Source organism: Panthera uncia, chromosome X, assembly GCF_023721935.1.
Source record: "Panthera uncia isolate 11264 chromosome X, Puncia_PCG_1.0, whole genome shotgun sequence".
Taxonomy (NCBI): Eukaryota; Metazoa; Chordata; class Mammalia; order Carnivora; family Felidae; genus Panthera; species Panthera uncia.
Window position 1 is genome coordinate 119,881,528 of NC_064817.1, and position 25,034 is coordinate 119,906,561.

The 25,034-nt window shown below is 35.9% G+C and overlaps 1 protein-coding gene across 1 annotated transcript in view; it reads right to left on the minus strand.

Moving 5' to 3' along the window:
- GABRA3 (gamma-aminobutyric acid type A receptor subunit alpha3) overlaps positions 1-25,034 on the minus strand; it is a 197,558-nt gene that overhangs the window by 166,772 nt on the left and 5,752 nt on the right. Inside the window, exon 2 of the mRNA XM_049643308.1 lies at positions 20,419-20,540. Coding sequence (XP_049499265.1) covers positions 20,419-20,540 — 122 coding nt within the window. The remainder of the gene's footprint in view (positions 1-20,418; positions 20,541-25,034) is intronic.

Genomic DNA, 25,034 nt, shown 5'->3' on the forward strand with positions numbered 1-25,034 from the left:
GATAGAGATAGAGATAGAGATAGAGATAGAGATAGAGATAGAGATAGAGATATGTAAATATATGATAAGATATTAACAGTTTTTTTGGCAATAAATTTCACAACCTGTATAAAATGGACAAATTCCTTGAAAAACACTTCCTATAGAAATGAAAGAAGAAACAGAAAAGGCGAATAGTCTAATGTCTAGTAATGATGTTTAATACTTGATTAAAAACCTTTCCACAAACAAAACAACTGGCTCTAATAGTTTCACCTATGAATTCTTCTAAACTTCTAGAGAAGATATAACACCAATCTCACATGAACATTTTCAGAGAACAGATATGGAGGGAAAACTTCCCAGCTCTTTTTATGAGATCAGCCTAAACTTATTACCAAAATTGAATGAGGACATCACAAAGTAAGGTGATAGACCAGTGTCTACTTTAAAAAGATGCAAAATTCCAAAATAAAACATTAGAAAATTAAATATAGTGATATATATATAAAAAAATAATGTACTGTGACCAAGCAGAGTCTATTTTAGGAATTCAAGGGTCATTTATTACCCACATTTAATTAAAAATGTTTTTGAATGTAGTTGACACACAATGTTACATTAGTATCAGGTATACAACATAGTGAATCAACTTCTCTATACACTATATTATGCTCACCACAAGTGTGGCTACTGTTACCATACAATATTATTACATTATCATTGACTATCTTCCCTATGTTGTGCCTTTTGTTCCTGTAACTTACTCATTCCATAACTGAAAGCATATAACATCCTCCCTTCACCTATTTTGCCCATGTCTCTACTCTCCTCCCCTCTGGCAACCATCATTTTGTACTCTGTTTTTATGGGTCTGTTTCTGCTTTTTGTTGGTTTATTCATTTATTTTTTTAGTTTCCACATAGGAGTTAAATCATATGGTATTTGTCTTTCTTTGTGTAACTTATTTCTATTAGCATAATATCCTGTAGGTCCATCCATGTGGTTGCCAATGGTACAATCTTATTCTTTTCTATGGTTGAGTAATGTTCCAGATATACACAGATAAACCGTATCTTCCTTATCCATTTATCTATCAATGAACACTTAGGTTGCCTCCATATATTGGCTATTTTAAATAATGCTATAATAACCATGAGGGTGCAAGTATCTTTTCAAATTAGTCTTTTAATTTTCATTTTGTAAATAGCCAGTAGAAAAATTATTGAATTGTATGGTATTTCTAGTTTTAAATTTTTGATGAACTTCCATACTATTTTCCACAGTGGCTGAATTAAACTCCCACCAACAGTACATAAGGATTCCATTTTCTCCACATCCTAATACTTAGTATTTCCTGGTTTTTTTTTTCATTTTAGTCATTCTGGCAGGCATAAAGTAGTATCTCATTGTGGTTTTGATTTGTATTTCTCTGAGGATTAGTGATATTCAACATCTTTTCATGTGTCTGTTGGTCATCTGTATGTCTTCTTTGGGAAAATGTCTATTCAGCTCCTTGGCCCATTTTAGAATCAGATTATGTGTGTATGTGTGTGTGTTGAGTTGTTAAGTTCTTTATATAGTTTGGGTATTAAACCCTTATTGGATATATCATTTGCTATTATTTTCTCCTATTCAGTAGATTGGGATGCTCTTTCAATTTTTTTGGTTTCCTTCATTGTGCAAAAAAGCTTTTTGGTTGGTGTAGTCCCAATAGTATGGACATTTTACCAACATTAACTCTTCAATCCATGAGTACAGAATATCTCTCCATTTGTTTGTGTCTTTAATTTCTTTCATCAGTATTTTATAGGTTTTAGAGTACAGATCTTCCACTTCCTTGGTTAAATTTATTCCTAACTATTTTAGTCTTTTTGGAGCAATTGTTAAAGGAATTGCTTTCTTAATTTCTCTTTCTGCTACATCATTATTAGTGCAAAGAAACACTATCGCTTTCTGGGTATTAATTTTGTATCCTGCAACTTTATTGAATTCATTTACTTCTTCTAGTAGTTTTTTGGTGAAGTCCTTAGGGTTTTCCATGTATAGTATCATGTCATCTACAAATAGTGACAGTTTAACTTTTTTCTTTACCAATATGGATGCCTATTATTTCTTTTTTGTCTAGTTGCTGTGGCTAGGATTTCCAGTACTATTCTAAATAAAAGTATTGAGAATGTACATCCTTGTCTTGTTCTAGATCTTAGAGAAAAACTCTCCATTTTTCTCCATTGAGTATGATGTTAGCTATGGGCTTTTCATAAATGGTTTTTATTATGTTGAGGTATGTTTCCTCTAAACCTACTTTGTTGAGAGTTTTTATCATAAACAGAGGCTGAATTTTGTCCGGTACTTTTCTTCTGCATCTCTTGAGATGATCATGTAATTTTTATCCTTTTTTGTACTGATGTTGTGTATTACATTGATTGATTTGTGAATGTTGAACCACACCTGCATCTGCAAAATAAGTCCCACTTGGTTGTGGTAAGTGATCCTTTTAATGTATTATTGAATGTGGTTTACTAATGTTTTGTTGAGAATTTTTGCATGTTCATCAGATATATTGGCCTGTAGTTTTCCTTTTTAGTGGTCTCTTGTCTGGTCTTGGTATACAGGATAAGATTGTCCTGATAGAATGAATTTGAAAATTTTCCTTCCTCTTCTATTTGTTGGAGTAGTTTAAAGAGAGTAAGTATTAACCCCTCTCTAAATGTTTGGTAAAGTTCACATGTGAATCCATCTGGTCTTGGACTTTTTTTGGTAGTTTTTTTTGTTTACCAATTAAATTTTGTTGTTACACAAAAATAAACTCAAAATGGATGAAAGACCTAAATGTGAGACAGGAAACCATCAAAATCCTAGAGGAGAAAACAGGCAGCAACCTCTTTGACATCAGCCACAGAAATTTCTTTCTTGACACATTTCCAAAGGCAAGGGAAATAAAAGCAAAAATGAACTATTGGGATCTCATCAAGATAAAAAGCTTCTGCACCGCAAAGGAAACAATCAACAAAACTAAAAGGCAACCAATGCAATGGGAGAAGATATTTGCAAATTACATATCAGATACGGTATTAGTATGCAAAATCTACAAAGAACGTGCTAAACTCAATACCCGAAAAACAAATAATCCAGTGAAGAAATGGGCAAAAGACATGAATAGACACTTTTCCAAAGACATCCAGATGGCCAACAGATATGAAAAGATGCTCAACCTCACTCATCATCAGGGAAATACAAATCAAAACTACACTGAAATACCACTTCACATCAGTCAGAGTGACTAAAATTAACAACTCAGGAAACAGCAGATATTGATGAGGATGTAGAGACAAGGGGACCATCTAGTGCTGTTGGTGAGAATGCAAACTGGTGCAGCCATTCTGGAAAACAGTGTGGAGGTTCCTAAAAAAAGTAATAATAGAACTACCCTATGACCCAGCAAAACACTACTAGGAATTTATTCAAAGGATACAGGAATGCTGATTCACAGGGGCACATGTACCCCAATGTTTATAGCAGTGCTTTCAACAATAGCCAAATTATGGAAAGAGCCCAAATGTCTAATCAACTGATGAATGGATAAAGTGTGGTTTATATATACAATGGAATACTACTTGGCAATGAGAAAATGAAATCCTGTAATTTGCAACAACATGGATGGAACTGAAGGGTATTATGCTAAGTGAAATAAGTAAGTCAGAGAAAGACAGATATCATATGTTTCCACTCATATGTGGAATTTGAGTAACTTAACAGAAGACCATGAGGGAACAGAAGGGGAAAAATAGTTTCAAACAGAGAGGGAGGCAAACAATAAGAGACTCTTAAATACAGAGAACAAACTGAGGGTTGATTGCAGGGAGGAGGTATGGGGAGAGGAAAATGGGTGATGGGCTTGAGGAGGGCACTTGCTGGGATGAGCACTGGGTATTGTATGTAAGCGATGAATCATAACAATCTACCCCTGAAATGAAGAGCACACTGTATACATTGTAGGTTAGCTAACTTGACAATAAATCATACTAAAAAAATAAAAGGGAGTCAGCATAGCATAAATAAGGAAGGCAGTACAGTATAATGGGCTCTGAAATCAGACTCTTCTATGGGCATGGATCCCAGCTTACTACTTAGTAGCTGTGCCATCATGGACAAATTATAGGACCTTTAGTGCCTTGGATTCTTCCTCTATGTATGGACATGATGATGGAACCCACCTTAATGGTTGGGAGGATTAAATGAGATAATTTTATGTAAAGTGTTTAGGGGGATGTTGACCAATAGTAAAGGCTCAATAAAAATCTATAGCTCTTAAATTACTTATTTAATTAATTTTAATTTAATTACTTACTTACTTAATTAATTTTGTTGCTAGTAATTAGTCTCTTTAGATTTTCTTTCTTCCTGATTCAGTGTTGAAAGAATGTATGTTTCCAGGAATTGATCCATTTCTTCTAAGTCATCGAATTTGTTGGAATATAATTTTCCAAAGTATTCTCTTATAATCCTTTGTATTTCTGTTGTGTCAGTTGTTACTTCTTCTTTCTGATTTTATTTACTTGGGTTCTTTTTATTTTTGTGTGGAAGCTTCTTTACTGTACATTATTGAGAGATAAATTTGACAAATAGGAGGAAATAACCAGAAATATTCTTATATTCAGGTTAAACTAGAAACCATGTAGTGAAGGAGGTCAACACAGTTATATCTATGATTGTAAAAATGGTCAAGGAACACACAAGATGAACATTTCCACCCTCTAGCAAGAGAATTCTTCACTTATATTGCATTAAGAAATCGTCACATGATGGGAATATTTTTTTTAACATCTTTGGACTACATAGATGAAGTCTCTCTCTCTATGTCTATCTCTCTGTCTCTCCCTCCTTTCCACCCTCTCTCCCTCTCTTCACATTGATTATAAAGAAAAAAAAAGTCACTGGCTATTTAAAGCAATTAATCAAATATACTCCAATATAAACCATAGTTCCACAAATACTTTAAAAATAGGATTTCAGGGGACACCTGGGTGGCTCAGTCAGTTGGGTGTCCGACTTCAGCTCAGGTCATGATCTTGCGGTCTGTGAGTTCGGGCCCCACGTTGGGCTCTGTGCTGACAGCTCAGAGCCTGGAGCCTGCTTCAGATTCTGTGTCTCCCTCTCTCTCTGTCCCTCCCATATTCATGCTCTGTCTCTCTCTCTAAATAAACGTTAAAAAGTTTAAGAATATGATTTTTTTAAGGTAAATATTATATCTCCTTCTGGCAACCATCAATTTGTTCTCTATAGTTAAGAGTTTGTTATTTTGATTTTGGGAATTGGTGGGATGGGTGAAATAGGTGAAGGGGATCAAGATTATACTTATCATGATGAGCACTGAGTAATGTATACAATTGTTGAATCATTATATGGTATACCTTAAACCAATATAACACTGTATACCAACTATACTGGAATTAAAAATTTTTTTTTAAAAAGTAAGTATTCTAAATTTTCATCTTTTGTGACTTTGGTGGACAAGTTTTTCTATATCACTTTTATGTACATTTTTATTCTGTTTCAGTGGTATTCACACAGGCTAAGCTAGGATAAAAAGAGTAATTTAAATACCAAGTATTTTGGGAGAAAAATCATTAGAAAATTCTTTTATAAATAGCATTTGATTGACTTAAACAACTTGTTATCAGCATATTTGACTTAATTCAACCAGTTTTTTCAAGTTAATTTGATTAAATAAATTCACTGTATATTCAAGATCTTTATTTTTTAAATTTAGGATATTTATTTCCTTTATCATCATTTAAAAATACATATTTTATATTTGATCTATTACCAGACAGCACCATGCAGAAGAGTGAACATGGACCACTCTTTTCTTCTTGATGAGTCTGGCTAAGGTTTTATCAATTTTGTCTATCTTTTCAAAGAACAACTTTGTCATTTTACTGATTATTCTATTGATTTTTTTAATTTTGATTTCATTTATTTCTGTTCTTAATTATTTCTTTCCTTCTAATCACCTTGGGCTTTGTTTGTTCCTCTTTTTCCAATTCTTTAAATATAATTTGAGCTTTCTCTTATTTTTTAAGATAGGCCTGTATCACTATATATTTCCTTCCTAGAACTGCTTTCACTGTAATCCAAAGATTTTGGACCATTGTGGTTTTAAAAATGTTTTTAATTTTATTTATTTATTTATTTTGAGAGAGAAACAGAGCAAGCAGGGGAAAGGCAGAGAGAGAGAGGGAGAGAGAGAATCCCAAGCAGGCTCTGCAGTGTCAGCTCAAAGCTCCATGTGGAACTCAAACTCACGAACTGTGAGATAATGACCTGAGCCACAACCAAGAGTTGGACACTTAGCAGACTGAGCTAACTAGGCACCACTAGACCATTGTGTTTTCATTTTCATTTGTCTCCATGTATTTGTTATTAATTACCTTTAATTGATTACTTAATTCACTCATCAGTTGTTTAGTTTCATGTTGTTTAGCCTGTATATATTTGTGTTTTTTTCCAGTTTTTTTTCTTGTGATTGATTTATAGTTTCATATCATTATGGTTGGAAAAGATGCATGCTATGATTTCAATATTCCTAAATTTATTGAGACTTGTTTGTGGCCTAACATGTGACCTATTCTGCAGCATGTTACATGTGTCCTTGAAAAGAATGTGTATTCTGTTGTTTTAGATTGATGTTACGTCCATCTGTCTAATGTGTCATTGAGAGACATTGCTTCCTTATTGGTTTTCTGCCTAGATGACCTATCCATTGATGTAAGTGGGATATTGAAGTCCCCTATTCTTATTGTATTGCCATCAATTTCTTCCTTTATGTTCATTAATACTTACTTCATGTATTTAGATATTCCATTTTGGGGTATATAGATATTTATAATTTTTATATCCTCTTGCTGTATTGACTCTTTTATCATTATGTAATTCCCTTCTTTGTCTCTTATTACAGTCTTTGTTAAATTCTGTTTTGTCTAATCAAAACCACACTCAGATATCACCTCACGCCAGTCAGAGTGGCCAAAATGAACAAATCAGGAGACTATAGATGCTGGAGAGGATGTGGAGAAATGGGAACCCTCTTGCACTGTTGGTGGGAATGCAAATTGGTGCAGCCGCTCTGGAAAGCAGTGTGGAGGTTCCTCAGAAAATTAAAAATAGACCTACCTTATGACCCAGCAATAGCACTGCTAGGAATTTATCCAAGGGATACAGGAGTACTGATGCATAGGGGCACTTGTACCCCAATGTTTATAGCAGCACTCTCAACAATAGCCAAATTATGGAAAGAGCCTAAATGTCCATCAACTGATGAATGGATAAAGAAATTGTGGTTTATATACACAATGGAATACTACGTGGCAATGAGAAAGAATGAAATATGGCCTTTTGTAGGAACGTGGATGGAACTGGAGAGTGTGATGCTAAGTGAAATAAGCCATACAGAGAAAGACAGATACCATATGGTTTCACTCTTATGTGGATCCTGAGAAACTTAACAGAAACCCATGGGGGAAGGGAAGGAAAAAAAAAAAGAGGTTAGAGTGGGAGAGAGCCAAAACATAAGAGACTCTTAAAAACTGAGAACAAATTGAGGGTTGATGGGGGGTGGGAGGGAGGGGAGGTTGGGTGATGGGTATTGAGGAGGGCACCTTTTGGGATGAGCACTGGGTGTTGTATGGAAACCAATTTGACAATAAATTTCATATATTAAAAAAAAATTCTGTTTTGTCTGATATAAAAACTGCTACCAGGCTTCTTTTTTTTTTTTTTTTCATTTCTATTTGCATGGTAAATGTTCTTCCATCCCTTTACTTTCAATGTGTCTTTGGGTCTGAGATGAGTCTCTTATAGGCAGCATATAAATGGATACACTTTTTTAAAATCCATTCCACGACACTATGTCTTCTGATTCAAGCACTTAGGTCATTTACATTTAAAGTAATTACTGATAGGTAGGTACTTATTGTAATTTTTTTTTTATTTGTTTTCTGGTTCTTTTGTAGTTCTCTGTTCCTTTCTTCTCTTGCTCTCTTTTGTAGTGATTGAGCAGTTTCTGTAGTGTTCGGTTTGGCTTTTTTTTCTCTTTCTTTTCTTTTTTTTAAAAATCTTTGGACCTGGAGGAAGATGGCGGCATAGGAGGATACTGGGCTCACCTTGTCCTGCTGATTGCTTAGATTCCACCCACATCTGCGTAAATAACCCAGAAAACCGCCGGAAGACTAGAAGAATGGAATCTCCAGAGACAAGCGTAGACAAGAGGCCCATGGAAGAGGGTAGGAAGGGCAAAGAGGCGGTGTGCACTACATGGACCGATGGGAGGGGCAGCCCACCCGGCAAGGCAGAGCCCCCGAGTCTGGCTTGCAAAAGCACAGGGGCCAGATAGAATGAGTTCTGACATCTAGCGGGACTTAACATCTGGAATGTTATAAGTCAACAGCTCTGCTTGGAGAGTGGGAGGGCGAGAGGATGCTGGGAGGGAGAGTTGTTGAGCCCCGGAAGACAGCTCAGCTAAGTGGGGAACTAAGGCGCTGGCCAGTGCCATCTCCCTCTCCCATCCCCCAGCCGAAATCCCAAAGAGAACCAGTTCCCATCACCAAACTTGCTTCCACCGTGCACAAACACCCAACGCTGTGCTTCTGTGGATCCATCCCTCCGATGGGTCTGCCTGCCTCCCTCCTGGTGCTGCAGGGCCCCTTCAGCAGGGGACCACCAATGGCAAAGCAAGCTACACCTGCCCCTCCCGCCCCTGTTCACCTTGCAGATGCACCCTGGCTAATATGCCAGATCCCATTGAAGCAGCACCACAAGACTGGCAGTGTGCAAGTAGCCCAGAAAGGGGCCACACAACTCCACAGTGAGTCCTGCCCCTGGGAGAGGGGAAGATAAGGTACACACCAGTCTGACTGTGGCCCCAGCTGTGGGCTGAGGGTAGACATCTGGTCTGACTGGGGCCCCACCCACCAACACAAGTTACTCCAGACAGCACAGGGGAAGTGCCCTGCAGTTTGGAGCCACCTGGGGAGTATGCAAAATGGTGAAATGGAAGAACTCTCCTCAAAAGAAACTCCAGGAAGTAGCGACAGCTAACAAATTGATCAAAAACTATTTAAGCATTATAACAAAACAAGAATTTAAAATAATATTCATAAAATTAATCGCTGGGCTTGAAAAAAGTATAGAGGACAGCAGAGAATCTATTGCTACAGAGATCAAGGGACTAAGAAATAGTCATGAGGAGCTAAAAATGTTATAAATGAGGTGCAAAATAAACTGGAGGTGACCACAGCTCAGATTGAAGAGGCAGGGGAGAGAATAGGTGAATTAGAAGATAAACTTATGAAAAAAGAGGAAGCTGAGAAAAAGATAAAAAAAAATCCAGGAGTCTAAGGGGAGAATTAGAGAACTAAGTAATGCAATCAAATGGAACAATATCCGTATTATAGGAATTCCAGAAGAGGAAGAGAGAGAGAAAGGGGCTGAAGGTGTACTTGAACAAATCATAGCTGAGAACATCCCTGATCTGGGGAAGGAAAAAGGCATTAAAATCCAAGAGGCACAGAGATCTCCCTTCAGACATAACTTGAATCTATCTTCTGCACAACATATCATAGTGAAACTGGCAAAATACAAGGATAAAGAGAAAATACTGAAAGCAGCTAGGGATAAATAGGCTCTAACTTACAAAGAAAGACCCATAAGACTAGTGGCAGATCTAACTGCTGAAACTTGGCAGGCCAGAAAGGAATGGCAGGAAATCTTCAATGTGATGAACAGAAAAATATATGCAGCCGAGAATCCTCTATCCAGCAAATCTGTCATTTAGAATAGGAGGAGAGATAAAGGTCTTCCCAAACAAACAAAAACTGAAGGAATTAATCACCACTAAACCAGCCCTACAAGAGATCCTAAGGGGGATCCTGTGAGACAAAGTACCAGAGACATCGCTACAAGCATGAAACCTACAGACATCACAATGACTCTAAACCCATATCTTTCTATAATAACACTGAATGTAAATGGACTAAATGCACCAACCAAAAGATATAGGGTATCAGAATGGATAAACACACAAGACCCATCTATTTGCTGTCTACAAGAGACTCATTTTAGACCTGAGAACACCTTCAGACTGAAAGTGAGGGGATGGAGAACTATTTATCATGCCACTGGAAGTCAAAAGAAAGCTGGAGTAGCCATACTTATATCAGACAAACTAGACTTTAAATTAAAGGCTGTAACAAGAGATGAAGAAGGGCATTATATAATAATTACAGGGTCTATCCATCAGGAAGAGCTAACATTTATAAATGTCTATGCGCCGATTACAGGAGCCCCCAAATACATAAAACAATTACTCACAAACATAAGCAACCTTATTGATAAGAATGTGGTAATTGCAGGGGACATTAATACTCCACTTATAACAATGGATAGATCATCTAGATACAGGATCAATAAAGAAACAACGGCCCTGAATGATACATTGGATCAAATGGACTTGACAGATATATTTAGAACTCTGCATCCCAAAGCAACAGAATATACTTTCTTCTCGAGTGCACATGGAATATTTTCCAAGATAGATCACATACTGGGTCACAAAACAGCCCTTCATAAGTATACAAGAATTGAGATCATACCATGCATACTTTCAGACCACAATGCTATGAAGCTTGAAATCAACCACAGTAAAAAGTCTGGAAAACTTCCAAAAGCGTGGAGGTTAAAGAACACCCTACTAAAGAATGGGTCAACCAGGCAATTAGAGAAGAAATTTAAAAATATATGGAAACAAATGAAAATGAAAATACAACAATCCAAACGCTTTGGGATGCAGCGAAGGCAGTCCTGAGAGGAAAATACATTGTCATCCAGGCCTATCTCAAGAAACAAGAAAAATCCCAAATACAAAATCTGACAGCACACCTAAAGGAAATAGAAGCAGAGCAGCAAAGACACCCCAAACCCAGCAGAAGAGAAATAATAAAGATCAGAACAGAAATAAACAACATAGAATCTAAAAAAAACTGTAGAGCAAATCAATAAAACCAATGTTGGTTCTTTGAAAAAATAAATAAAATTGATAAACCTCTAGCCAGGCTTCTCAAAAAGAAAAGGGAGAGGACCCAAATAGGTAAAATCATGAATGAAAGTGGAATTATTACAACCAATCCCTCAGAAATACAAGCAATTATCAGGGAATACTATGAAAAATTATATGCCAACAAGCTGGACAACCTGGAAGAAATGGACAAATTCCTAAGCACCCACATACTTCCAAAACTCAAACAGGAAGAAATAGAAAACTTTAACAGACCCATAGCCAGCGAAGAAATTGAATCAATTATCAAAAATCTCCCAACAAATAAGAGTCCAGAACCAGATGGCTTCCTTGGGGAATTCTTCCAGACAGTTAAAGCAGAGATAATACCTATCCTTCTCAAGCTGTTCCAAAAAATAGAAAGGGAAGGAAAACTTCCAGACTCATTCTATGAAGTCAGCATTACTTTGATTCCTAAACTAGACAGAGATCCAGCAAAAAAAAAAAAAAAAAAAAAAAAAAAAAAAAAAAAAAAAAAAAAAAAGAGAGAGAGAACTACAGGCCAATGTCCCTGATGAATATGGATGTAAACATTCTTAACAAGATACTAGCAAATCAAATCAACAGCATATAAAAAGAATTATTCACCATGATCAAGTGGGATTCATTCCGGGGTGCAGGGCTGGTGCAACATTCACAAATAAATCAATGTGATACATCATATTCATAAAAGAAAAGAACCATATGATCCTGTCAATCAATGCAGAAAAAGCATTTGACAAAATTCAGCATCCTGTCTTAATAAAAACCCTCGAGGAAGTCAGGATAGAAGGAACGTAATTAAACATCATAAAAGCCATTTATGAAAAGCCCACAGCTAATATCACCCTCAATGGGGAATAACTGAGAGCTTTCCCCCTGAGATCAGGAACATGACAGGGATGTCCACTCTCACCGCTGTTGTTTAACATAGTGTTGGAAGTGCTAGCATCAGCAGACAAAAAAGGAAATCAAAGGCATCAAAATTGGCAAAGATGCCAATTCAAAGATGAAGTCAAGCTTTTACTTTTTGCAGATGACATGATATTATACAAGGAAAACCTGATAGACTCCACCCAAAGTCTGCTAGAACTGATACATGAATGTAGCAAAGTTGCAGGATACAAAATCAATGTACAGAAATCAGTTGCATTCTTATACACTAATAAGGAAGCAACAGAAAGACAAATAAAGAAACTGATCCCATTCACAATTGCACCAAGAAGCATAAAATACCTAGGAATAAATCTAACCAAAGATCTAAAAGATCTGTATGCTGAAAACTATAGAAAGCTTATGAAGGAAATTGAAGAAGATAAAAGAAATGGAAAAACATTCCGTGCTCATGGATTGGAAGAATAAATATTGTCAAAATGTCAATACTACCCAAAGCTATCTACACATTCAATGCAATCCCAATCAAAATCGCACCAGCATTCTTCTCAAAACTAGAACAAGCAATCCTAAAATTCATATGGAACCACAAAAGGCCCCGAGTAGCCAAAGTAATTTTGAAGAAGAAGACCAAAGCAGGAGGCATCACAATCCCAGACTTTAGTCTCTACTACAAAGCTGTAATCATCAAGACAGCATGGTATTGGCACAAAAACAGACACATAGACCAATGGAATAGAATAGAAATCCCAGAACTAGACCCACCAAAGTGTGGGCAACTAATCTTTGACAAAGCAGGAAAGAATATCCAATGGAAAAAAGACAGTCTCTTTAACAAATGGTGCTGGGAGAACTGGACAGCAACATGCAGAAGAATGAAACTAGACCACTTTCTTACACCATTCTCAAAAATAAACTCAAAATGGATGAAGGACCTGAATGTGAGACAGGAAACCATCAAAACCCTAGAGGAGAAAGCAGGAAAAAACCTGTCTGACCTCAGCTGTGGCAATTTCTTACTTGACACATCTTCAAAAGCAAGGGAATTAAAAGCAAAAATGAACTATTGGGACCTCATGAGGATAAAAAGCTTCTGTACTGCAAAGGAAACAATCAACAAAACTAAAAGGCAACCAATGGAATGGGAAAAGATATTTGCAAATGACATATCGGACAAAGGGCCAGTATCCAGAATCTATAAAGAACTCACCAAACTCTACACATGAAAAACAAATAATCCAGTGTAGAAATGGGCAGAAGACATGAATAGACACTTCTCCAAAGAAGACATCCAGATGGCCAACAGGCACATGAAAAGATGCTCAACGTCGCTCCTCATCAGGGAAATACAAATCAAAGCCACACTGAGATACCACCTCACGCCAGTCAGAGTGACTAAAATGAACAAATCAGGAGACTATAGATGCTGGAGAGGATGTGGAGAAACGGGAACCCTCTTGCACTATTGGTGGGAATGAAAACTGGTGCAGCCGCTCTGGAAAACAGTGTGGAGTTTCCTAAAAAAAATGAAAAATATATCTACCCTATGACTCAGCAATAGCACTGCTAGGAATTTACCCAAGGGATACAGGAGTGCTGATGCATAGGGGCACTTGTACCCCAATGGTTATAGCAGCACTCTCAACAATAGCCAAGTTATGGAAAGAGCCTAAATGTCCATCAACTGATGAATGGATAAGGAAATTGTGGTTTATATACACAATGGAGTACTACATGGCAATGAGAAAGAATGAAATATGGCCTTTTGTAGCAACGTGGATGGAACTGGAGAGTGTGATGCTAAGTGAAATAAGTCATACAGAGAAAGACAGATACCATATGTTTTCACTCTTATTTGGATCCTGGGAAACTTAACAGAAGACCAAGGGGGAGGGGAAGGAAAAAAAAAGGTTAGAGAGGGAGGGAGCCAAAACATAAGAGACTCTTAAAAACTGAGAACAAACTGAGGGTTGATGGGGAGTGGGAGGAAGGGGAGGGTGGATGATGGGTATTGAGGAGGCACCTGTTGGGGTGAGCACTGTTATTTGACAATAAATTTCATATTAAAAAATTTTAATGTTTATTTTTGAGAGAGAGAGAGAGTGACCAGGGTGGGGAAAGAGAGAGACAGGGAGACAAAGGATCCAAAGCGGGCTCCTTGTTGAGAATGGAAAGCCTGATGCAGGGCTCAATCTCACAAATTGCGAGATCATGACCTGAGCTCAAGTCCGACGCTCAACCGACTGAGTCATCTAGGTGCCCCTCTTTATTATCTGTGTCTATTAGGGGTTTGGGGTTTGTGGTTACCATGAGGTCCATATACAACATCCTAAGTATATAGCAGTCTATATTAAGTTGATGGTCATTTAAGGTCAAACATTTTCTAAAAGAAAAACTCTGCTTTTCTTTTTTACTTCCTCCTCCATGATTTATGTATATGCTGTTATACTTCACATGTTTTATTCATAATTTTATTATGTTTAATTATGGCTATTTCTTTTCCACTTAAGTCTCTTTAACATTTCTTGTAAGGGTAGTTTAGTGGTGATAAACTCTTCTGACTTTTGTTTTCTGGAAAACTCTTGATCTCTCCTTCAATTCTGTATAATAACTTTGTGAGGTAGAGTATTCTTGGTTATAGGATATATTTTTTCTTTCAACACTTTGAATATATCATGCCAGTGACTCTAATTTGGGCAAGGCACTGCTGAGAGTACTGTGGGCTCTAGTGTCCTTGACCTGGCTTGTGGGGCAGTGGTCTATGCTGAAATATGTGAGCTGAGGAAATTTGGGGCTGCTACCATTATCCCTCCATCAAACATTTGGTAACTAAAGTGGGGTTGTTCCTCAGAGAAAAGTATGCCATTGTTCTCACTCTCAGAATCAGAGACATGTCTAAGGGATTTTTTGACCAATTGATTCATGCAATTTATTATATTGTTACCTCTTCTTTTTTTTATGGTTACTTAAGTGAAGACTTGGGGCACTGATTTAAGGTTAATATTTTCTGAGATACCCATCTAGTGTTATCAGCTTTCCTCTTAGCACTGCTTTATGACATATTTTTTATTCAATTGAAAATGTTTTGCATTTTCTTTTGAGTTCTTCTTTGACTCATGGTTTATTTAGCATTGTATTATTTAGTTCCCAAATACATTGAGATTTTCCAGATATTCACTTTCTAATTTTTCCCACTGTGGTGAGAGAACATACTTTGCATGCTGTAAGTTCTTTTAATTTTTTTATGATAAAGAATATGGTCTATTTTTGTAAAGGTTGTAGGTATATTTGAAAAGGATGTATATTCTGCTGTTGTTGATTGGAATGTTGTATAAATGCCACTCAAGTCAAGTTGGTTGATACTGTGGTTCCTGTTTCTACTACCTTTACCTATTTTCTGTCTACTGTTACATTGCTTATTGAGAAAGGAGTGTTGAAATCTCTACTATAACTAAAGATCATATCTTTCGCCTTTCAGTTCTCAATCTTTGTTTCATGTGGTTAGATGCTCTGTGATTAGGTACATAAATATTTAGGATCATTATGTACTCTTAATGAATTGACCCCTTTGTTATAAAATGGTCCTCTTTATTGCTAACAATATTTTTTGCTCTAATATTTTCTTTTTCTGATATTAAAATAGCTACTCCAATCTTCTTTTAATTAGTGTTAGCATGGTGTACCATTTTCCATACTTTTACTTTTATTTACAGCTTTATATTTAAGGTGGGTTTCTCTCAGTAATTTTGCATCCTGATTTTTAAAAAATACGATTTGACCATCTCTGCCTTTAAAAATGGATGCTAAAGACTGCTGAGGTGATTCAGTTGGTTAAGTGTCTAACTCCTGGTTTTAGCTCAGGTCATGATCTCACAGTTCATGGGTTCGAGCCCCACATCAGGATCTGCGCTGACAGCACGGAATCTGCTTGGGCTTCTCCCTCTCTCTTTCTCTCTCTCTGCCCCTCTGATCACGTTTTCTCTCTCTCTGTCAAAATAAATAAATACTTAAAAATAAAATGGATGTTTAAATTATTTATATTTAATGTGATGATTCATATGGTTCTTACTTTTCTATTTGTTTCATCTTCTTTTACATTTTCTTCTTTTTCTGCCTTATCAACCATTTCTATTACATTTTTATAACCTTTTTTGCTTTATTAGCTATAATTTTTCAAATTCTATAGCACACTTCCTTATCACAATCTGCCAACAAGTAATATTATATCATGCCATGTACAGTATAAAAACCTTTCAACAGTACATTTCTATTTCATTTTCTCCTGGCCTCTGTGCTATTGTTGTCATACATTTTCCTCATATATATATTTTAAGCCACATAATACACTGTCATTATTTTTGCTTTAGTAGTCATCTATCATTTAAATAGATTGGGGAAAAAACTGCTTTATATTTACCCACACAGTTTTTTATTTGTGTTGCTCTTCCTTCCTTTCTATAGATCCTTATTTCTATCTGGCATTGTTTTCCTTCTGCCTGATGTATTTTCATTTACATTTCTTGTAGTACAGACATGCTGATGAATTTTTCAGCTTCTAGTGTCTGAAAAAGTATTCATTTTGCCTATATGTTTAAAGTACATTAACTCTGGTTACAGAATTCTAGATTGACAGTTTTTTTCCAGTACTTCGAAGCTGTCACTAACTACATTCTTGCTTGCTTATTTCTGACAAGAAGCAAAATTGTCCCTCTGTACATAATGTTTATTTTTCCTTCCAATATTTTACTTAAATTCAAGTTACTTAATATAAAGTGTAGTACTGGTTTCAGGGATAGAATTTAGTGATTCATCACCTACATATAACACCCAATGCTCATCATAACAAGTGCCCTCCTTAATGTCTATCACCCAGTTAAGCCCATTGCCCAACCCACATACCCTCTAGCAAGCCTCAGTTTGTTCTCTATAGTTAACAGTATTTTATGGTTTGCTGCCCTCTCCTATTTTATTTTATTTTATTTTATTTTATTTTATTTTATTTTATTTTTCCTTCTTTTCCCTTATGTTCATCTGTTTTGTTTCTTAAATTCCACATATGAGTAAAATCATATGGTATTTGTCTTTCTCTGACAGACTTATTTCACTTAGCATAATGCACTCTAATTCCACCCATGTCATTGCAAATGGCAAGATTTCATTCCTTTTGATGGATGAGTAATATTTTATTGTATACCACATCTTCTTTATTCATTCATCAGTTGATGGAAATTTGGGCTCTTTCCAGAGTTCGGCTATTGTTGATAACGCTTCTATAAACACTGGGGTGCAAGTACCCCTTTAAATCAGTGTTTTTATATCCTTTGGATAACTACCTAGTAGTGAAATTGCTGGGTCATAGGGTAGTTCAATTTTTAACCTTTTCAGGAACTTCCATACAGTCTTCCAGAATGGCTGTACCAGTTTGCATTCCCACCAGCAGGGTAGAAGTGTTCTCCTTTCTCCACATCCCCACCAACATTTGTTGTTTCCTTAGGGTAGTTCTATTTTTAACCTTTGCCGGAATCTCCATACTGTCTTCCAGAGTGGCTGCTCCAGTTTGTATTCCCACCAACAGGGTAGAAGTGTCTCCATTTCTCCACATCCTCACCAACATTTGTTGTTTCCTAACTTGTTAATTTTAGCCACAATGTTTTGTTTTACTCTGTTTGCTTTGAAGATGTTCTCTTTATATGAAGGGGAGCAGAAAATTTATTTGAAAAAAATGGTCAAAAACATTCTAAATTTGATAAAAGTTTTAATTCTCTCAAACCAAGAAGGTCAACAAATAAGAAACGTGAGTAGGGGTGCCTGGGTAGCTCAGCCAGTTAAGCATCCGACTTTGGCTCAGGTCATGATCTTGCAATTCCTGGGTCTGAGCCCCACATTGGGCTCTGTGCTGACAGCTTAGGGCTTGGATCCTGCTTTGGATTCTGTGTCTCCCTCTCTCTCTGCCCGTACCCCACTCTCACTCTGTCTCTCTCTATCTCTCTCTCTCTAAAATAAATAAAACATTAAAAAATAAGAAGCATGAATAAAATATCACAAAGGGATATGATCAAATAGCTTAAAACTAGTGATAAAGGTAAATCTGGTCCCTGTTACTCTATGTTATCCAGAAGCCAAAAGCTCCACCCATATTTTTCATGGGTAGTCAAATTCTACATGTCTACAACCAATTAACTTCCACCTACTCCCCTGCTTTCTTTGTTCCAAGCACACTTCAAAAGAAACAGAATAAAACAAAATAGTACTGTCCCTCTTCCAACGTCCCTTATTGTAGAAAGTAGCACCACTCAGTCATCCATGCCAACAACCTAGAAGTTATCTTTTTCTCCCTCCTTTTACCAGCCCCATAATTTAATCAGTCACCAAATTCTCTACATTCCCACAGCCATCACTTTCATCCTGGACAACTGCAATTGATTTGTAACTGGTCTTCTATTCCTCAGGAATATTGCCCTGATCCAATCATTATTTATACCAAAGCAAGTGTCATACATCCTTCATCTAAAAACAACAACAACAAAAACTGCAAACATATCTTCAACTTTACTTAATAAGTGAGTTTATTATAATGGTATGGATATAGTAATTCCAACACCATTTTATGTATTTTGTAGGACCGAGAAAATGAGTAAATCAATGAATGCTGTGTTGAACTGAACTTAATGGTATTAGTACAAACTCATTATACACGCACACACACATATTTGTACATATGTATGTGCGTGTATGTATATATAGAAATATATACAGGTATGTGTATATATTATGTGTGTCTATACACACACACACACACACAATATACACATGTTATATAGATATATGTAAATATATATGAATATACATTAAATTTTTAATTTTTTTATTTTCTAATTCTGTCTGATGACAGTTTCTAAAAGCAATGACACCCCACTAGCAATGAATACACCTAGCACTCAGAAGTTGAACTTTAAATATACTGTAATTTCCCACAAAAAATGTGCCATGTCTCCTTGGAAAAAGTGGCTGCTTCCTGGGAAGGGAATAAGGGAAAATTACAAGATAAATATGGAATATACTGTTATGCCAAAAAGTAAAAAGGTGCCCCAAATATGTGAAGAACAGATGAAAAGGAAACAGAAGCCAGCTTGAATAGGCTTCTGCTAGGCAAATATGGAAAATTATGGACACAAATTCTAATTAAAATGAATAATATTAATGGATTACAATTCATTGAATAAAATATGAATCCATATGTTCATGATAATGTTACCTAATTAAAGAGAAGGGTTTTTTTTCCTTACAATAGAATACCATCTAATAAATATAGAGGAATAATACATTTAGAAAATCACCATTTGCAACCATAACAGTTATTATTCATGTAAGAATATTTAATAGTTACTATAATGATTGCATGCAACCTGAATTAGGAATATAATAATCTCAAAGTACTTCCTCACAAATTACTTATAGATTATAAACTTAAAAAAAGGTGATTTTAAAGTGGAATAACTTTGTGAACATCAAAGTGAACATTACCAATAATGGGCCAAATAGACATCATATCCCTTTTGGAAAAATGCACTAAAAAGATATGATTAAATCTGTGTATTTTCTCTAAAAATGAATAAGGAAAATCTAATGCCATGAAAGACAAAGAAAATATGAGTAAATTATACCAAATTATAGGCTGAATATATGTGAAAATAAATGCTATGCATAATCCTGGTTTGAATCCTATATCAATGGAAAATGCTATATAGAACACTTTTGGGACAAGTGGCAAAAATTGAATATCAACTACAGATCAGAACACAGTATAATGTCAGGTTACATTTTCTGAATTTATAGTTGCATTGTAATTTTGTAAATTAATTTATTTGTTCTAAGGAAAAGCACATTGAAGTATTCAGGGACAAAGGGGTACGATATCTGCAACTAGTTCTCAAATGGTTCAGGAAAAAATCAAACTCATACATTTGCATACTTGCCATTTAAGTATAGCCCATGATGTACTCTGATGCATTTATCTCATTGTGATCATATGGCTAATGATACTAAACTAATGGCCAACCAAGATCCCACCTAGCCAGCAGGTTGCTCCTCATTGGAAGTTCAGGCTGACATGTGCTGAGGGTTTTGAGAGCAAAGGTATGTTTCCCAGATATGCCGGGGCCAAGCCTCCCATTTAGACAGGGACTGGTCTTTTGATACCAGAAATGGGCTTTGTCAAATATTAGTGTATAATACATTACATGCATTTAGCTAAGTGAAATTCAGAATTTTCCAAAACCATACCAGAGAGATTGACCATTGAAATGAAAGGTTAGAACTAATGTCTACTGCTCAGAGGGAAGAAACTTAACTTTACACTAAACCCATTGGTCAAGGGAGTGCTGAAGTTACCTGAAGAATCTTTCTTTTTAGATGACAATAGCCAAGAAAGGGATTTTAAAATAGTAACTGACCTCCAAGACCAGGTCGCAGCCGGTTGTCATAGCCATCTAGAAGACGATCTAAGATTCTGGTAAATATAGTGATGTTGTCAGTGCTGTCATCAGGAATATCTGGGGCGTGCTTAGGAGAGAGCCTGCGACAGTGGAAGAAACAGAGATGGAAAATAATAGTTCTTAATAGAAAACACTTGCATGTGTAAACACTTTAAAACAAGGTCAATCAATAGACTGGGCCAACTAAATAGCCCTGTATCTTAACCAAATCAGCACTTCCTACTTGCTATGATGATTACCTGTGTAAAAGTCAGACAGTGGTCACTATACTTGAGCTCTTACTATAGCATTGACAAGAGATTTATCAAACATGTGCTCCAGCCCCAACTCAACAGTGGAGAAATGCAAGCAGAAATTGTTAATACAATGTTCTGGGGAACAGTCGGTGGCATAAAGTTATACATCAAATTTTGGTGCACGAACGAACAGTCCTCAAAGTTAAAAAAGAAAAATTGTGTTACAAAGAACTTACCCCACTTCTGGCTGAGAGAAGCATAAGTTCACAGAACAATAGAATCAGACTGTTGGAGTGTGTTTATTCTACCTACCCACCACCTTATGGAGATAGGGTAACAAAACAATAGTACTCCATTAAATGTTAAAGCTACCGGGACTCTTAAGAGATTCCTTAATTTTGCTCATTTTATACATGGAGAAATAAGCTCAAAGAGAGCACCATCAAATTTGCCCACAAATTTGAAATTTGAAATTTGAAAGGCAGAAATAGGACTAGAATCCAAGTTTTCTGATTTTCTAGTGACCCTCAGCTACCTCCTGCTTCTCCAGTTTGGATGCCTTCTGTAAACCTTCCCAAGCACTAGGCACTTTGCTAACCACCTACTCAGGCCCAGGTTTACTGATACTCTCACTTTACGAGGAGGGTCTTGTTGTGGTTTGACAGGACTAAAAATGAAACTCTCTGGGTAGTTTAAGAGAAAAGGGGATATAACTAAAGAGATGGCTGTTTCCAAGTATCAAAAAGCATGGTGTAGAATCAACTAATAAACTAGGAGTCAGAAATCCTGGAGTCTACTGCCAGCTGTATTCATGAATTAAAGTAGATAATGAAGCAAGATACAATACTGTATCTCCTTAAGTCTGTTTTCACCATTCCTACCTTGGACCCAGAAGGTTTCCATTAATAGGTATAACTGTTCCTAGCATCCAATTAGTCAAATTGATAAAAAACATAAGAAGGGCACCCGGGTGGCTCAGTCAGTTGAGCAACCAAATCTTGGTTTTGGCTCAGGTCATGATCTCACAGTAGTGAAATCGAGCCCTACATTGGGCATGGAGTCTGCTTAAGATTCTCTCTTTCTCCTCCTGCCCCTCTCCTCTGTTCGTTCTCTCAATAAATAAATAAATACATAAATAAATAAATAAATAAATAAATAATACATACATACATACATACATACATAAGATAATAGTTGAGAAGGAGTCATAAGAGAGAGTCAGTATGTCTTCCCACAAATATATATTCTTAGTGGCAAGAAAAGTTCATTTTATTTTAAAAAAGACCTGAGAAAAATCTACAGAATAGAAACATCAAAATTGAATGGTCCTCACTCTAAACTGCCATTCTCCAGCAGATAACTTTGAAAAAGTCATTTTGGACCTCAACTTCCTTAATTCATAAATCTAATTCAATTCACTTAATTATTCAATACATCTTTATTGAGAATCAACTATGTGCCTCTACTTTGGGTACTGTGATAGAGCATAATAAAGATAAAACAAGGTGAGTAATCTTTTCCCTGATTACAGGGTTGCTGAGGGAATCAAATGATAAAATAGTTACACATGGAAGGAAAAAGAGACCTAAGCTTAAAAAGTCTAGAGACATGTATTTGAATTTTTTAGTGTGACCATAGGAAAGTCATATAACACCTCTAATAATAGCTTTCTCATATTTCAAATTAAAATAACTTCACAGAGAGATTGTATTAACATTAAATAATATATTAAAATTGTCAGGCTTAATGTTTAATATGTGGAAGTATTCAAAGTTTGTTTTCTCTTTTTTGAAATAGTACTGTATGCACTTGAATGCATTATTCAAATGCAAATAGTAACAAATATATTGGCACACCCATCAACCAAAACCCAAAAATAAAACTTTGGCCAGAGAGGCACTGGAACCCAGTGAAAAGTAGAGATGATTGGCTGGTTTAGTGGACAGCACTAGAAGTGATACAAATACCTTACTGGGAAGGGGGTGGGGGGGATAAGGGAACTATAGCACAGAGCTAACAAACTGGAATTAATATGCTAAAGAGATAAATACAGACAACCTTCAGGTGACAGCTCAATACACCAATATTCTGAATTGGTCTTACATGGGCTGTGGAGAGAGAGGCTCAATTGATTTTGTGCACACCACTTTCTCATTATCTTTCAACTTTCACTGTGGGGACTCTTAGCTGTGATTAGCCTAATTTGATTTCTAGGAAACAGGTCAATAAATTGTATGAAAAACAATTTCTTGGATTACTGAAAGCAGATAGAAAGGAGAATTCTCACAGAGTCATAGATGAGGTATAAAGGGCTTCAGAAATTATTTATTCCAGGTGGATTGATAGATGGGAATTCTAAAGCCCCTGAACATAATTTTTAACCACCCTGAATGTTAATGGAAAAGCTAAGATTTGGGACCAGAATTCTTGAATATGAGGCCAATACACTATGCCACCTCTCTTACTAAAATACTAACTTCCATGACAATGCATTTCCATTCATTGCCGATGTGTTAATTATGCTAGCAGCATTCTACACTAATAATTTTTAAACTTTTAAGTAAAAAAAAATCAATGCTAAATATCACTCTAATACAAATTTCAATAGATTTCTCTATGATTTTGCCCTTGGTTACTGCTATTTTTTTTCTCCTAATGTGCACTACATTATTTCATGGGGAACTGGAACATAGTTTAATCTAGAACCCAAGTCAGAACTCTCTTCTTCAATAACTCAACTGCAACAAGCTAAAAATGCTCTAGTTTGTTCCAATCCAAAGAAGTTTGGGAGAACAACAAAGAATCATGGTATATCAGGATTATGGGAGACCTTAGAGATCATATATATTTTTTTTCATTTTACAGATGAAGCACATAAGACACTGATGAGAGGAAGAAATTGTTCAAAGCCACATACTTATTAGGTTGATAAAACTGATGCACCCATGACTGTTTTGTCTCATCTCTGTTATTACCAGTTGGATTTAACATCAATAATCCATCATTTAAACATTAAAATCATGTTACTAATATACTATGTGTAGGCAAGGTTGATTTAGTCATTTTTTTAGTTCTAAACATGGAATAGTGGTAAATCCATAGGATTAGGGTCAAATGAACAGAGTTTTAGTCCTGGCCTTGCCAATAACTGATTGTGTAACATATTTCCTCATAAGATGGGGATAATAATTTCCTACCTTAGAAAGTTTATGGAAGAAATAAGTAAATAAGACAATGAACAAAAATTCACTCTGCAAATGGTAAAGCTCCATATACATTGAGGGTTGTTCATTCCTTTCTCTGCCTCCCCCCCCCCAAAAAAAAAAAAAAACTTCTGAAAATGTAATGAGACACTTTTGAAAGACAGGCACTTTTTGTACACATTTTTGTGTGGACATAGGTTTCCATTTCTCTTGGGGAGATATCTATGGGTAGAAATGCTAAGTCATAGGGTTATTCTGTTAAACCTTTTTTAAAACATTTCTTTTTAACTGAAGTGATATTCACATAAAATTAACCAGTTTAAAGTGAACAATTCAGTGGCATTCAATACATTTACAATGTTGGGAAACTACCACCTCTACATAAATCTAAAAAATTTTCATCACCCCAGAAGAAAATCATGTAAACATTAAGCACATGCTTGTTATTCTCTCTGTCCTGCCGCCCCTGACAACCACCAATCTGCATTCTATTTCTATGGATTTAGCCATTCAAGATATTTCATATAAATGTTATACAATATGTAGTCTTTTATGTCTGGCTTCTTTCACTTAACATGTTTTCCAGGTTCATCCACATTATAGCATATTTCAGTACTCCATTTTTGAGGCTGAATAATATTCTATTATATGTATATACCACAATTTGCTTATTAAGCACTCATCTGTTAATGTATATTTATGCGTTTTCTACCTTTTGGCCATTGTGAATATTGATGCTCTGAAAATGAGTGTACAATTCTTCTTGGTATTCACCTAGTAGTGAAATTGCTGGGTCATATGGAAATGCCATGTTTAACTTTTTGAAGAAGTGGCAAACTATTTTCCATAGTAGCTGCACCATTTTCCATTCCCACCAGCTATATAAAAGGGATCCAATTTCTCCAAGTCTCTGCCAATGCTTCTTACTTTCCCTCTTTTTTAAAATAAACTTATGTATTTAAATTCAAGTTTGTTTTTTTATTTTTTTTATTATATGAAATTTATTGTCAAATTAGTTTCCATACAAGACCCAGTGCTCATCCCAAAAGACGCCCTCTTCAATGCCCATCACCTACCCTTCCCTCCCTCCCACCCCCCATCAACCCTCAGTTTGTTCTCAGTTTTTAAGAGTCGC